Source organism: Cystoisospora suis, assembly GCF_002600585.1.
Source record: "Cystoisospora suis strain Wien I chromosome Unknown contig_4612, whole genome shotgun sequence".
Classification (NCBI taxonomy): domain Eukaryota; phylum Apicomplexa; class Conoidasida; order Eucoccidiorida; family Sarcocystidae; genus Cystoisospora; species Cystoisospora suis.
In genome coordinates this window covers 13,067-29,792 of record NW_027157404.1, presented here as the reverse complement: position 1 = coordinate 29,792, position 16,726 = coordinate 13,067, and the positions used below count along the sequence as shown (strand labels likewise).

Sequence of the window (16,726 nt, the reverse complement as noted above, 5' to 3'; positions counted from 1 at the left end):
CAGCGTACTGTAGCAGCTCACCCGCTGACTGTTAGCCGAGTGACCACTGCAGGCTTTGGCGGGCATATCACACTGCACACGGCAGACAGACAGCGTCGACTTTGTGGAAGCTCTAAGGCGACATCATACAAGCGCGCTCCGCTAGTCAGCGCCGCGAGACGGCGGCATTCACTTGCTGCGTGTAGTAGTTACGCGGTCGCCGCTGTTTGTGCCGTTCGTATCCGCTGTGGGATAGGCGGATACTGGGTAAACCGGGTGGCGGCCAGCTTCTCCAAATTGCTTGCTGTGGGTCAGCTCGACTTGAACGGGGCTGTGTGTGCGGCCTGCTCGTAAGGGTGTATCAACCGCACTGCGGCGCGCCAGGGAGCCGGCTCCAAGATGTAGACACATTTGTCCGGATGCATGCGCGTGGAGGCGCAAACCTTTGGCGCATGCTTGCATTCCCTCGCTCCAGCATCCTCTGCTTTGCCAGTACACTAGAAGTAATAAGTGTGTCCACACTTCATGGAATTTTTGCGCCTTGCTTAGTCACCCCTTTTCGAAGCCCGGGCCGCGAGTAATCCTGCCGTACGTCTTCTTTTTCCTCCCCCATCAGCGGCGGTTGTCGGACTTCGGACAAAATTGTCAGCGGCGTTGCCGATATTGTTTCGCGGTTCTTGGTTGGAGCCCCAGCTTCATTACAAGTGTTTGCTCCTGTGTTTGGATAGAAAGGGCAACCTTTTTGCACTTTCGTATGCGACAAGAGGAAGATCGCCTAAGAACCCGCGGGCCCTCCGGTAAATAGCTCCCGTCCGCGCTCTTCTCTTGGCCGTGTTTCCCGGTGTTTCTCGGGAAAAGAAGAAGTCGCGCTGAATTGTATACCTTGGTTCGTGAGACTACGGGAGTATCTCTGAGCTGTTGCTTCTTTTTTATTCATACGACTTTGGCCTGGACTCTACCTCAACTGGCCTCTGCGCGAATACCAGTTCAGCTCCGCGTAGACTGATCCAAGAAAGAGTACCACGTAATGGCGGTACCAAAAGGGAAGCGGAGCAAACACAAATGCAAACAGCGGCAGCTACTAGTATTTCACGATCAGTTAGATGGGGTCTTCAAACGACGCCGAGAGGGTTACTACCGATCCATGTATAATGCTCCGTACTTTTCAAAGGATACCGCCCAGACATCTCCAAACTTGCCTACATCCATTTTAAGGCCATTCAGATTCCCTGGTTTCTGGCCTGGCACGTAAGTTGTTTCCGTTGCACGGACAGTTTCTTTTCGAGTCGCCTCTTCTTGGCTCTTGCGGGAAGATTTTATCGACAAGGTAGAACTCTAACGCATTCACTTCTTCACGGATTTTGACCCCTTGTGTTTCTTTAACGCTTTCGACACAGTACATCAAAGAAGAGTCATGTATTTTTTGAACAGGATGGATGTCCATGCTACGGTGTAGCTGAGCTCATAAGCTGTGCTGTAAGAAAGCTTGGGATGGGCAAGCTAAAGAGAAACGGAGACTGGAACGATGGCGAGATGAGATTCGTGGCCCAGGTGAATTAGGGGGAGGGGAAGGGGGGGAGTGGACTAGCGATGGTTCTCCTTTGGTTGATTACCATTCTTGTCGTCTCCACCGAACAACCAGGATATCCGGTTTTTTCGTCGTACATCACGTGTGAGCAGGAGTCAGGCATGAACACCTGCAGTAGGCTTGGAAATGAATGGCACGGGACAACTCATTCACTAAGTATGAAGTGTATTATGTTCGGAGATACCGCTCCTTAGAATGCGGCAACGTCAACGTAAGGTACTCCTGTTCATCTTGACGTGTCAGCTCGATTGTGTCAGCTTCACCCCCATCCCACATCGATAGCAAGTGAGAAAAAGGAGTCAACATCGAAGTAGAAGCTCTTGTCTGTACCTTTTTTCTCTTGCAGATTTGCCTTTCAAATGGCCACCACACTTCTTACTCGTGGCCGCAGCAAGTGAATAAAATTACAGACGGAGTCGAGTAAGGTATTTTATCATGGCTTCAGCATCGCGTAAAGAAGACGCCAAGTGACCGACCCCTCAAGCCCCGTCCACGCAGGGGGATAGAGGCCCGCCACCTGGCCGTACTAAACAATGAACGTGTGAGGGCGTCTCATCTTCTGTATCACTGGTGACCTCTGGTCAAACCATCCAGCTCATTCCAGGAAAAGAGGGGTCTCAGGGGCTGGAGAGATCTTAATCAAGAATCTAGCTTGTCTGGTGGCACAAGCAACACCCCGGCACTGAGAGAGGAGGCACTTTTCACTACCTCTTCCCTCAAAACCGCTAGCAGTAAAAATGGAAGTACGAAGAGAGCTGTGGTGATGGCGGATTGTTCCAACCAATTGTCCTCTCTCTTTTCCAGAACTACCAGTTCCAGGTTTTCAGCAGCACGAAACATCGCTTGGATCTAGACCCTCTACTAGGGGACAGCAATAGTCAGTTTTGATAACTCGACCGACCGTCACTTTTTGAATTTTTGACAGCTCATTTCGTCCCAGGTGACTCGCTCTATTGAGTCCTGAGTTGTCATGTGCTGGGCAGCCCCTTGTCCCTTTCAGATAGATGTGCTTTCGTTCCTGCCGACCCCCGTGCTTGCGTGAGGTGAAATAAACATGAACGACAATGTCAAACACTGTGCCGCCGACGTACATCCCGCACAGGAATTGTGAAGTGGTTGGAGATCATACTTACTCCACATATCTCAATAAATTTTGAAAAGGACAACAATATGCGGATTCGTTTCTTCTCCCTTCGGGTACTTTACCTCCCTGCTCCTCGTGATGAGCCGTGAAAGACCCACCTGTCTTACTTTGGTGTAACGAGGAAAGAGGTGCCTTCACTGACAAAGTTATTGTGCCTTGGAATTGGATCGAAAGGTACATTACGGCCTCTGACCGTATCGGCCGGAGAATTCTCAACAGGCTTTTCACAGACTCGAGTAAAGACACTTGCTTCAAGCCCTTGCCCTTCAGGTAGCATCTAGGCCAACCGGAGTGGGGTTTTTTCGACAGGGAAGCTCAGGAGAAGAGGTATCTCAGGGCTCGTGTCAGTGCCGTTCACGTTGTTGCAACTGTAGACGATTTTGTCTAAGCTTTTGCTCATCCGTATAGTCACGGTTTAACACGGGTGGACACGCGTACGGTTGTTTCAAAGGAAAAGCGGTCTTCAAACTTCATCGTGTACGGATGCCTTTTGGCATGAAGCGGAGACTGCTTTCTGTTGCCCCGTTCCGGAAACTTCAAGACTCTGAATGACTGCAGAAGAAAGTACGGCTAAGAGGGTGGAAAACAGGAGAGCATCATACAATGAAGAGTCAAGAGGAGATGGCCCGGGGGTGGAAACAAGAGACACTGCATACGTTTGTTCTGTCCCGAAATCAACCTAGACGACTCCATCTAGCATGGTCTCGGCCGAAAGTGCTGAAAGTCGCTAAGGGCAAGAAGAGGCGAGAAGAATAGAGCCGAACTTCTTGTACTACTGAGGGTACTGAAAAAGTGGTGCCGTTTTTCTTCTCTTCTTGCGCGTGCCGGGTTTCGCGGCCCCCGAACCACGGATCGAGGAATCAATTCTAGCCCCAGAATACACATTTCCGGCGGCGACAGGGGAACTGAGTTCAACGCTGCGGTATCTTTGAGAACTCAAAGGAAACTCCTCGTAACTTGTCACTTTTTCGAGGACTGAAAGCTATTGACAGGCCGACAGGCTACCTTCCAGGCAGAGAACCCCACGAAAGACGAGGCTTCCTTGACACAGGCAAATGCTTGGCCCCGCCTTTACTGAAGCCCGGATGACCCCCCGTCTACAGCTGAAAGATTTCACTAGTGCCCAAGAAAAGAACCGACGACACTCACCTTTCTATTACAAAAGAAAAGCGCGGAATGCTCATGCACTGCATGTGAATGACCGACCTGCGACTGATGTAGCTCATACTGGCTGTGCTTGGCGCGACTTCTCCAGGTTGAGACACGCGGCGACGCAGATTACAATGGAAACAGTTTCTTGCACTTTTGATCACTTAACAAACGCATGAGTATTGTCCTTTTCAGTCGGAGAAAGATTCAGGATCGTTATTAGTACTTAGGAATTGAGTGGGATGCGTATACAGCCGCTGGAGAAAAAACAACGGGTGAGATTCACAAGCAGGCGGACAATAAAGAACAGTATCCATCAAAGACACCGCCGAGTACGAAGAGAGAATCATCTGTCCAATGGCCAGTAAGAAGAGAAAGACTCTACACGAATGACCGCTTCATCCAGATCTGGAACTTCTTTATACAAAGGTTTCATTAAGACAGACTTACGACTGCTTGTCTACATCTTTCGGCTCTCCCCTCGTTTATGAATCAACCTCCTTTTCTTGACTCTTCTCGGAAACACTATTGCTATCCTTTTTTTCTCTCTTTTCGCCGACAAAGCTATCTCACAACTCTCCCTAACCCCTCAACAGCGTGGTCTCCACAGACCAATCTTCTCTTCTATCCACCTTGGTTGCTGTTGGTAAAGAATGTCGTCCGCCCCGGCCTCTCCGTCCCAGCCCTTAATCACCCCTCCTGCTCTCGAAAACTGTCGTGTACAGACAGGAGGGACTCAAATCTCGGTGACGTCAGTTGGACTTCATTCCTTCCATCAGCACAACTCCTTTAGTTCAGCAGAAGACCTCTTGGTGTCATCGCTTCTTTTTTGTCTCTTTTTCTCAGTGCCTCTCGTAAGTATGACCACAATCGGGCGATTCCCCACCACTTTCCGAATTCGTTTCTAGATAGATCTTCCTAAGCCGTGGCAAACGTTTAGAAGATCTACCTCAGGTATCTTTACTACTAGCGTCATGCTTGGCCCGCCTTTGACTTCTTATGAACAAAACCTATGCATCAAAATGCCTGCGCATTCTAGTCTCTTTTCTTTCCTGAAAAATTCGTCTTGTTTTCCTTTTTTAACTATCCTTCATATCACCCATTTCCATTCCTTTCCTTACAGCACCCCCTGCAGCTGCCGCAACGGCTGCAAGCTTTCCCATAGGGCTTGCGCCCATTCCTCCTGCCCCACGGCCGTGGATCGGCGAATGAGCAGGGGGTGAAGAATAAAATCTTGATATGTACACGAAGAAGAGAAGAATAACAAGAAAGATAGAGAGATTTGTCAAAAAGTTCTTGAGATACACCATCGACATGTCTTCCACGGAAAGGGGAGGATCGATGGTGTCAACTGAGAAAAAGGAGACAAAGAAGAAACGATGATGTCCAGAGATCTTTAGCTTAACGAAAGCAGCCGTCCTTGCGCAATGATAACAACACAGTTCAAACCTTCTTCTCTCTCAAACACATTGGAGAAACACATCTAACAGGTGATGGGGAAGGATGCTCGCAATGAAGACTAATACTCCTGTCTATTACTTTCCAGAGACACTGCCCTTGAGAAACAAGACTCCCACCTCAAGGAGACAAGAGAGGAAAATACACCAAAGGAAGGACATTCGTGAGGCCGCTCCCCCCTTGATCACAGTTTCATGTGATGGCTATGAAGCATACATAACCTGAAGATGATGTATGGAACTTTCCTTTCTTATCGTCAACGCTGAGAAGAAGAGCCGCGCCCGACACTGATGCAACAGAGTCTAAAGTCTGATTCCTTTCTACTTCTTCAGCTCAACTCAGAAATCTCTTTGACGGTGTGCTGATCAACAGATGGAAGCATGCATACATTAAGTATATTTGTGCTGTCACTTGAAGAGCTAAATCATTGTCCATTTCCATATAGCTCGAATGAGAAACACAAGACAACGTCGTCTCCTTATTCACTCTTGTTTCCTTTCTTGGAAAAGAAGAATAAGAGCGAGAAGAAGAGAACACAGGAAGACAACACACTTACCGACATCGGCAACCCCACTGCCTTGACGTAGCTTTCCTAAATCTTTCTTTTCTCGAACCTAAAGAGAGATAGAGAGATCACAAGTCAAGACAAACAAGGAAGGCAATATTGACATCTACCGCAATGTAATGGAACAAAGAATATATGACGATACCTCGTTTTGTTTTTCCAAGCCACACGGAAACATACAGAAGACGACCTCTCCTCTGAGTTCTCTGCCGACAACGATGAGTTCTCTACGGAAGGAATCGATCTTGCGTCCGTTCGTCTTCTTGTGGTGGAGCAACTGCTTAGATAGATGTGAATGAACGTCTCTACACATATCATTACATGTCCTTCCTTGTTGATGGAAACATCCCTAGTGTCACTACGAAGCATGCAGTGGTTGAAATACACAGATGTCGATAGAGTAGCACGTGGATACGTACATAGACGAAGGATTCAAGGATATACACGCGTATACAGACAGAGTTGCATCTATTTATAGATATATACGATCTGTATAGTCATGCACTACTATATTGCATTACTCACATGGGTTCCGACAGTTGAACAGGTATGACGTGAAGCCAACGACCCCGAAAAAGTACGTGAAGAGACATTAACAAGCCTTTAAGCGCTGGATGCCTGTACGCTTTGGATGAAGGACTTAGTCGACAAATGAAGTTCTCCTTCCTTCATTCAAGCAGGCAGCCCACGGCGGGGTGCCCAGACAGACACGAGAACTCTTCTCCTTAACTGAAGAGTCAGGTATCCTCTCTGTTGTCACAGTCAATACACTGATACACTAGACTTTCTTCTGTTGTTGATGATATCTATGACTTGTAGAACTACAGATATGCAGCGTGTCTACGTCGTGTCACCTTCTTTAAACACAGCTATATGTTGTATACAGCTGAAGCAAGCTCCAAGTGCTTCTCCACATCCCCGCCCTCAAGCCGAATCATATCTATACATACATTAACATATGTAAAGAGAGACACTTATGTAGGTATGTATACGTATATGCAGCATTCCCATACAATAGATATGTACATATGTATATGCATATTCTGTAGATGTGTATATAGAATACGCGAACCGATAGATGAGGTTACCTGGAGTATATGATTCATAACAATAGCGATACGAGCGCCAGCTAGGAGAATACGTTTCTTAAGGATCTCAAAGATCGCAAACTCCGAGGTGACATCGACTTCATATAGAGTCCCATCGTTCTCATTTGTACTCTTCTTGTTCTTTCCCCATGCTGCTATATTCTCTAGGGCTTTCTTTGCATACTCATCCACGAAGGCATCTCCTAAAGCTTTAGCCGCTGCCCGGGCGTCTTTCCCTGTCTTTCGCAGCTTCGTATAGAGCTGAGCACACACATATGAACGGGGAAGAATACAGAGATGACCCAGCGCTGGTTCCTTTCAAGAGAAGAAAAAGGTTTCACAGAAAACTCGGGTCGGAAAAGAAACTAGGACACGGGTGTCCCACATGGATGAATTCTCGTCATTCATACATACTTACATCCGAGCTGATACACCTACCCCCTCGACAGTCTAGTGCAACAGCCCTCATCGTGTACTGTTACTATTCCTTCTCTGCCTTTTGAGATGACTCTGTAGCTTCGCAAAAACTCCGGTCAGGGCTCAGCAGTGCATGCCAAAGAAGCCCAGGAAGGAAGAACAAAGACATATACGCGATGATGACTGCAGGAGAAGGCTTTTCACCCAATACAGTCGAGAGGAGTCATACCATCTATCTATCTGTCTATCTATCTATCTGCTCAGGTTTCAGAAAGTTTACCTCATTACAGAGAACTCCGCGATTTTCTTTAGCCCATTGGGAAAACATTTTCTCTTTGTTTGTCGCAAATAAAGTCTTCTCTGTATCATACGCTCCCTTGATTGAGTTCACATGCGTCCAGCCTGAGACAATGAGAAGCCCGGGATATGTACATGAAGAGTGCGCGACATAATACACCGGCTGTCTCCGTGGCTCTTTCAGCCAGGCAGAGAAAGGGAACCGTTCTCACTCACAAATCTTATCGTCGTCTCTCTCACACTTAAGAGACCTCCTATCTATCTATCTATACGATGCCCTGCCGCTCACACAGAAACTAGAGCTCACTGCCATTGCACCGTCTCTGTTCACACAGTACGAATATACATATATAGAGGGTCCACAGAGATAGACATGTTTAAACATATATATATCTGTATGTATATGTATCACGTGTGAGCTGAAGCCTAGGTGCATGCACCTGAGAAGCGGGGCACCTCGCAAGGAGACAGAAAACGTGTAGATACAAAGAAATCTTCTCCTCCGAGTGTTCCTGTTGTCTTTCTGTTCAAGAGTACATACACATGGCAGACTCCGCGACATCCGTAGGGAACGTACGTAGGACTAAGACAATAGTGACTAGACCTTTCTGTGATTCCTGGCTTGGACACCACCCCTCAGGCATGCATCTTTCTCACTAGCTAAGCAGACACGAGCTCTCTTCTAGACGAGAATTGCTTCGTACAGCACTACGACTGTTATCATAGATTGAGCTAATGCCACTACGTCCACTGTATGCTACTCCTTATTAGTTGCCCTATATATATATATATACGTATAATGTATACGGAAACTTGGTAGACAGAAACATACAGAGAAAGGGTGACTCAAAGACACCTTGATACATGTATCTATCTATCTATCTACGGCCTAGCCTCACACAAATACGTAGATTTGTATTTTTCGAGGCATATCTTTCACTCTTCACATCCGTATATAGGTATATATATATACGTACAGGGATATACACGTGTATGGATCTACCCAACTGATATACAAAAGTTCTCTGCGTCACTCCATTACTGTATTTAGCTCCGGCTTTATTCTGTAAGAGAGAGTAACGGACGCTGAGAACCCCTCGATGCCTATACTTTCCACGGAGAAGAGAGTCCGATTGCTTACCTGAGAACCAGAAATACTGTCGTTGTTTGATAGTTTTTTCGATTAAGATAGCTTCGATGTAATTATAGAAGGTCGTCAGCCGAGTATTTCCATCCACATCCGTATACTGAACAACTAGATTTCTACCGTAATCATCCTCAGCACTTCCTAGGTGTAGCGGCTCATGCATATCGGCAATGAGGTTGATGATATACTTCACCTGTCAAACAAAGACGATAGGCACCACAGAAAGAGAGAGAGAGAACAAAACAGGCGTTCATTTCCCAGGAACCTTGGGCAGCGCGTCAGATCTCTATGAAAGACGAAAGAAGGTAGGATGAGATGAAGGAGAAGGAAAGTGTCTGGTGGAAGAGATGTAGAGATAGAGATAGATAGATGAAGATAGAGATGACTACATAGAGACACAGACAGACAGAGAGACAGATGTGGGTTGGATACACGTAGGGAAGACATGAAGTACATACACGTGTAGTTATATATCTAGACGGATGAGTAGACCAGTAGAGTAGATCTATATAGATAGATACAATGGTTATCTGTACAGACAGAGGCCATCCATATCCAGAAGTGAGGTTCCATATAATGGGAGAAGAGGGTAAGACAGAAAGAGAAGAAACGTTGGATACCCCAGACAGGAAGATATGGAGAGTCAGACAGACGCACAACCACGACGGAATAACATGAAAAGACCTAGACAATTAAGAAAGGCGAGCCTGGCCTCTTTAAGAAGCGAGAATCTGCGGCCCTACAAAGACGAAAACCGTTGTGCGAAAAAAGAAGGAATAGAGACGGCATGCCGCACATCATCAAGCAGATGATTCTAGAGAGATGAGAGGCTAGACATATGTATATGTACTTATATATACAAATACCTAGCAAATCATTCTTGTCATCCATCATCTCTACGTCACGAAGTAAACCCCCGCCGAGGCGAACAGTAACGAAGGAAGATAAGTGAAGGAAGAAAAGACTCATTAATTAATGTAGAGGAGAGAAAGAAAAGAAGAGAAGCCTACAGCATCGGCATCTGTCGTCTTGATTCCATGAGGAAAGACGAAGTTGGTTGTGGTCACTACATCTGAATCTACACAAGAAGAAGAAGATAGCGAAACAAGGAGAAGACAGAAGTGCTTGGCAAAACTCAAGGAAGAACTTCCTCGAGAGAATAAGGGGGAGAACAAGAAAAGACTCACGACGACAATGATGATGACGAGAAAAAGATAGAGTTGACATCTCTCATGAGAACTTGATTCTTCACAGGTGGTTCCTCGTACTTACGGTTAGAGTATAGATGTATGTATACATGATGTATGGATTCACGTGTCTCTATCTACATCTCTCTACATGCATATATATACATATAATTCACGACAAGATCCACAGAATAATTGCCGAGGAGAGCTACAGGGGAAGGACCCCAAGGAAATCCCCGCAGTTGTGTGTTGATTGTTCTTTCTGTTGGTCTCTTTTTCTCTCATCGCCCGCCGTAGAGACACTTCCTCATAAGAAAACAATGGAGGGGGAGAACAGAGGAAGAGACGACAAAAACAGCGAGCGAAATTCCTCGCTTCCTTCTCCCTTCGAGCTAGGCTTCTTCGCACTCTTGCTTACCAGGCGCCTGAGGCTTTGTGTTCTGTTCAGGATCGACTAGGTGGAAGAAGAAGTACGTAATCGCTTCAAGCAGACAATTCCCCTTATTCTAGTGAGAGAAACAGAAAAGAAAAAACTGGTAGGGAAGAAGGATTACAGAATGAAAGAAATCCTCATAGAACGTATCCACATTCCTTCGAGAAGGCGCTCTAGTGAGGCTGAGAAGAATCCCAGAGAAACATCCTATCTAGCTATCTACTTATCCATCTATCTATCTATGTATCATTAATCTATCGATCTTTGATCTATCCATCTATCTTTGATCTGCCTATCTCCTTGGATGAAGCAGCAGAAGAGAGCCTATGTCTTTCGAGGGTGTGCTTATTCTTCTACTAAGAACTCAAGGAGATTGCGAGACTGAGAGAACAAAACGATCTCACTGCCGCGTTGATCCCCTGAAGAAGAAGAAGAAAGAAAGATGTCTACGAAAAAGATCATGGCCGTCATATGGTACTTATCTAAGGAGTGGACGATTCAAGATTGAGACTGTTTCACTAAAGTGAGCAACATGAAAGGCTGTACCTTCGCACATAGATGTGGTTAAAAGACTTCTCCTTCTCTTGTATGGCTGGAACGCTGAAGGAAAGAAATATGTGTCAGTCGTAGTTTTCACTTTTTTTCTCCTGTCTCTACATATCACATTCCTCGTGCTCTCATCCACATCCCGTCTACATATTCATATAGCGAGTCCACTGTATATACATCTATATAGCTACATATAGATTTACACATATACACAATGATCTTCCAGGAGAGAGGGCAGATGTGTATATACAGAGTAGGCTATTGTCTTCATGCCTAGTAGATCCACTTGATTCCACAAGTCACTACTGCCCCTCCTACTCCACGAGGAGAGTCCAGGTGCATTCTCACGGCGGTCTCCTTCAAACATATTTCACGCACAAAGATCATTTGAACTTGAGTCCCGGTAGCGAACTCCATCTCGGCCTCCAAGGCATCAAAGCCTAGTGTACGTACACTACAAGATTTGCCCGTATTTCTCTATGTCATATCTATCATACACTCAGCCATGAATAGAGAGAGGTTGGAGAATTCTCCTAAGTCGATGGAACAAACAAGAAGGATGTTGACGAGCACTTTCAGTTCAATCGTATTAATCTTCCTTTCTAGCTTCTCTGTTTGCTTTCTTGCTTACTTCGCATGAGGAAGTACTGAGTTTGATGTCTTCGATTCGGATAGGTTTACTCGGACACGATTCTTGTTGCTATACACAAGAAACAAAAGAGAAGACAGACTCTTCCATATATCTCCATATATAGATGTGTGTATATATACATATAGTATACACCCCTCTCATGCCTGTCAGGCCTCTAGAAGTCGATACGACTCTCACTTTCCTCGCGTTCTCTTCTTTTCCCTGGCAGTGTTGCACAATTCATTGAAGCTATGTATGTCCAGATGTCTCTCTCTCTATATTTTCCGCGACGTATAGTGAAAGTAAGAAAACACCAGCAACATGTATGGTACGTCTGTCTGTGTATATACACTCTATGTGAATATATGCATACACACCCTATAGAGGAAAGAAAGAGACAAGATAAGGGCGCCGTAAGCTTAACAGAGCCAGTTAGAAGCAACAAGAGAAACTGAAGGTGTATGGGTTGAAGGAGAAGAATGAGAGAAGAAGGAGAGGGAGAGAAAGAGAACGAGACACAAGGGATAGTGAACGGAGGAGAGTGAAGTCGTCGATTCTCAGGAAGCCCCAAGCAGTAGAAGTGAAGTACTCGAACTATCTGCCTATCTACACCTACAAGCCCTCCATGGGTGTATCACCAGCCTTGTCATCCTTTACACTTTGACGGAGTCTGCGGATATACCACTGTTCTTCCCAGGCTTGGATACAGCCATCTATAGGCTATGTGTATCCTGTCTCCTCATATAAACTGGTATGAAAACAGAAAGACCAGGTACACCCCAATCTCTAAACATTCGTGAAGGCTGATTTAGATGGGTCTCTTCAAGATCGAATTATCAAACCCGTGCTCGCCTGGAAAGCACCTCCCTCCGACACGTGTCACTTCCTATCATGTCTACCACTTGTCTACATAGACACACCTAAATATACACACACGTGTCTGTTCAACGGCCCGATCTCTCTCCTCATTGTACATGTATGGGGGCGTACACGTGTGTCAACACGTATAGATATATATGCATATGTCTCTCTCTCTATACATATATATAGACGTGCGCATGAGAAAGAGATCTCATTGACTGAAGGAGTCGTCTCCGGATGAGGTAACAGAGGGGCGGGATATCTGCTTATAGAGAAGAAAGCTGTTCTTTTTCTTATTCTGTTTGTTCTTCTCCATCATACAGGAGTTCGCACGTATCTCACCATAAAATGTAATGCTGCTGTGTCGGGGTATTTGTCAGACACTCGATGAGCCCAGCCTAGCAGCAGATACGGATGAAGAGAGAAGACAAGACAAGCGCATATTAGAGACAAGAACAACAGAGCGGTTCATCGGAATGTACATACACTCCTCACAAGGAAAAGATCCGTTCTTTCTGCCTCCTTTAGAACCAGAGAGAGAGAGTCAAAAAAGAAGAAGAGAAAGACAAGTGTACATGAAAGAGAGACCACCTAAAAGAGTCAATAGACAGACGGCCGAGACGACATGCTCTTGCATCTCGAGACCCTTTCCAGGAACTCTGTATATAAGTAGTGTATAAATACTATGCATACATCTACATAGGGATACAACAGATATGTGCGAGAAAAAGGATTGCAAAGTTGAGTTAATAATATAGACCAGAGAACCTTGATAAGGGTTTCGAAGGTGTGTCCGTTGAGATAGAGGCAAAAAGCCTCATAGATCTCGATATAGAACTTGTATAGATATAGAAGGATCAACTCACACGCCGGTCGTCTCGTCAACATGAGTAGAAGGGAGAAAGAAAGGAACGCCTTTGCTTCAATATATGCATGACCTCTTTCTTCCTCTGTATCTATACATGACAGCATATCTACATACCAAGAATACACGACTGTATACACACGCGCACATCTCCTATCTACATTGAAGGAAAGAAGCAAACACAGAAAGCACAAACTCGAAGAAATCTCTCTTTTTCTTGATCCTTCATCCACACGCCACTCTTCTATATCTTCTCCACTGTACCTACACACTAACAGCATGGCGAAGAAAGCAACACCCCCCCAGGAGAGTCCATACCAATTCTGTCTCTTTCTCAATTCTGCTAAGACATAGAAAGTGAAGTTCATCATCCCGATCTCCTGCCTAGTCTAAACAATAATACAAAGATTTATATCGCTAGGTCTATCTAAACACTTTCCTATAGAAGACTCTTCTTTCGCCTTCTTTCTCCAAGTCGCTACACCAACTCCAAATGCCTGCCTGCCTGCCTCTACTACTACTACTTCTTCTAGAAGTGAAGGAAGAGACCGAAGAGAGCAGTGCTTACCTGCGACATCCGCGAGATCCTTGCCGTTCAACAGACGACGAAGAGCCTGGTTTGCTGAAGTGCTGAGGCCACTTAGAGTTGTCATGGAAACCTGGGAAAGAAGAGAGAAGAAAAGCCAGTTGAAGCACCAGTGAATCGACAGACGAACCGAAGACGCCTTATCTGGCTGAATAGCTAAGCTTACGACAAAGGACTGGTTCACCTTTCTTGAGCCCCTCGTATCAACGGAGATACTGGACTCTACTCTTCTCCTGAACAAGAAGGTAGAAAGGAGCGAGAAGAGAATCTTCTCCCACTTTTTCTATGGCCCTTCATGGGGACACAAGAGTCTATTTCCTGAGTTGGAATGTATACACATAGTACATATCTACAAGTATAGGTATACAGCAACACACACACACATACACAGCCTGTATCTCTCTCCCTACATAGAAACATGCATGAGTATGTAGGTATATATAGATATAAACATACGTGTGTAGATGTGGATGTGATGATTACTGGGAGCAAGGGATGATGACTGCATGCACAATTAGTAGAGATAGGGACATCTAGCCTAATGCTACTAGATGGCCATACGGAAAGAGACAAAGAATATCACCGTCACAACCACCGTAGTCCATATAAGGGAAGAGGGCTGAGACGTCTACTTCTTGTTACACAAATGAAAGACAGAAGAAAAGATAATAGCCTCTATCGCAGGGTGGGAGTGAATGAAGGAGATCTGTGAGGGTGAGTTGTAATTCCTGATATAACCGATGAGCGAGAAGACGATACAGACCCAAAGCGTAGAGTACTCTAATCTTGGCATGGACAGACACTGCTTAACAAGCGACTCGATCCCTCTGCTATGCGAGCCTTACAGCCTCATGCGCTTGGACCTTGAACCCTATGACCGGAGAAATGTAGAGGGCAGAAGTTGCAAAGTAGGCAACGAGAAAAAGAAAGAGAGAAAAACCTCCGCCGAGGGGGTAAGAAAGATGCTGGCTGTGCTTCATGGTGATGAGAAGACTCTTTATTGCTTTCCGAAAATGAAAAGGAGAGACAAAGAGAGACAGCATGAGGGGAGGGCGTAAAGAACAGGAGAAAAAAAAGAAAAGAAGACCAGAGGGAAAGAAAGACCGCTTGGAGACACCAACAAGATAGGAGAGAAGATAGACGTGCGGAAGAGGTTTAGGAAGAAAAGAAAAGAAGTCTATCAAAGTAACCTGTAGTGGCCTCTCTTGAGTCTGTGAACTTCTCTGCTATCTCTTCGTCGTTCTGCTTCGCTTCTTTCCCTCTCGGGCTTCTGCGATTTCCGAGCTAGAAAGGGAAGAGGAGCGAGTGCTACCTAAGTCACTCAAGAAAAGCCCAAGTGACTGGCGAGCATAGCCTTAAGAAAGACACATGGAGAGATTCTCAACAACATCGGAAGAGACAAAAATTCTCTCTTCTGAATGGTAGCACCTTGGCTTCCCGTCTTAGTAGACACACTGCATGCTCTACGCTGACGAAGTTCATCCCCGGCGTCTTTTACTCATTCGGCAGGGATGCAAGGAAAGAAAGAAACAAAAGGGGAACACCGAGAGCGGAGTCTACGGAGTTCGGTATAGTCAGCAGTTCGTAGAAAGGTAAGAGGACGAAGAGTGAGGATTAGAGAAGAAGGATAGGACGACTTGGTCTGGAGAGAAAGAAGAAATGGGGACCTTCGGGTGGTGGAAAAATGAAGAAAACGGAGAGGAGGATTCCCTAGATGAAGGTTATTGTTCTCATGCAGGCAAAGAGACTGAGTCGGAGAGATCCGCGGATAAAAAAGAAAAGCCCAAAAGAAGGCCAACTGTCCCCACCGACAAGGGAAAAAACGTCTCTTCCGGCCATCAAGGGGGAGAAGGAGACAGAGGAACTGCAAGGAGAAACCAGAAGAAACTAAGGTCTCTACCAGGGCGTCCGGTGGCACTGCCGAAGAGAAGAAAGCAAACAAGGCGTATTCGAAGCAAGACAGAAAAGACCAGGACAAGCGAACAGCGAGATCTTTCCGAGAAAGAAGGATTGATTACCGAGCGAGGCCACAGAACCGAAAGAGAGAGAAAAGTAGCGTCGGCAAAAAGATTACAGCGAAGTACACATCCTTAAAAAGAGAGATCCCGCCTGCAGAGAGGACGAGTGAAAAGAAAGAAGGAAACAGCCAAGACTGAGACAGGAAGGATAGGAAAACAGAGAAAGAAACGCAATGTATGGTAAGGTAAGAATGGACAGAAGAGATACATCGATGATTTACGCTGACGGGCAACAGGAGTACGTGGGTCAGGCATCAATGAGGATACGAGTGGAGAGAGATTGTGTAGGATGAGAGACCGCGAGGTTTTTGAATGAATAGAAGTGGAACAATCTGTTTTACCAAGTTAAGATGAGAGCCAAACATATTCCTTGAGACCAAGAGAAACAAAACAAAAAGAAACGTGAGAAAAAAATATAAGAGATTTCTAAGTTTCTCTACTCCTCACTATTCCGTGGTGACCTCTACGCAATGGCTCGACCCCCGGATGGGTTGCAGGCCTGGCATTAGCATAGAGCGGGGGTGGAGTTGGGTACCGAGAAGAAAGGCTTTCTGGGGAATCCGTACCAGGTAGGTGTATCTTGTTTTGATTCCGCAGTCAAGAAGGACGCCACATGGAAAAGATATGGAGATAGCTTCACCGAACGGACGCCGCGTTCAATACACCCCCGGGGGGCACATTCTCAGGATAGTAGGTCCTACGCTTATGTCATCGAAGAGAAAGCAACTTGGGCGCGGAGCGCGGAAGTGTGGAAACGGAAGGGG

The 16,726-nt window shown here is 45.8% G+C and overlaps 2 protein-coding genes across 2 annotated transcripts; one reads left to right on the top strand and one right to left on the bottom strand.

The window, feature by feature from the left end:
* The first annotated feature begins 229 nt into the window (after positions 1 to 229).
* CSUI_008296 (uncharacterized protein) lies at positions 230 to 2,672 on the top strand. Its single transcript, XM_068068430.1, has 2 exons — positions 230 to 1,227; positions 1,914 to 2,672. The coding sequence occupies exon 1, from the start codon at positions 399 to 401 to the stop codon at positions 558 to 560; it is 162 nt and encodes a 53-aa protein (XP_067919595.1). The 5' UTR covers positions 230 to 398; the 3' UTR covers positions 561 to 1,227; positions 1,914 to 2,672.
* Positions 2,673 to 4,939: 2,267 nt separating this feature from the next.
* Positions 4,940 to 16,538, bottom strand: CSUI_008295 (s1 p1nuclease; the record flags this gene model as incomplete). The annotated part of the gene is made up of 11 exons (XM_068068429.1): positions 14,790 to 16,538; positions 13,927 to 14,017; positions 12,836 to 12,891; positions 11,633 to 11,701; positions 10,438 to 10,525; positions 9,843 to 9,910; positions 8,827 to 9,025; positions 7,669 to 7,790; positions 6,972 to 7,232; positions 5,875 to 5,932; positions 4,940 to 5,211 (listed from the first exon to the last, which is right to left on the bottom strand). The coding sequence occupies exons 1-11, from the start codon at positions 14,985 to 14,987 to the stop codon at positions 4,940 to 4,942; spliced, it is 1,482 nt and encodes a 493-aa protein (XP_067919594.1). The 5' UTR covers positions 14,988 to 16,538.
* Positions 16,539 to 16,726: the final 188 nt, after the last annotated feature.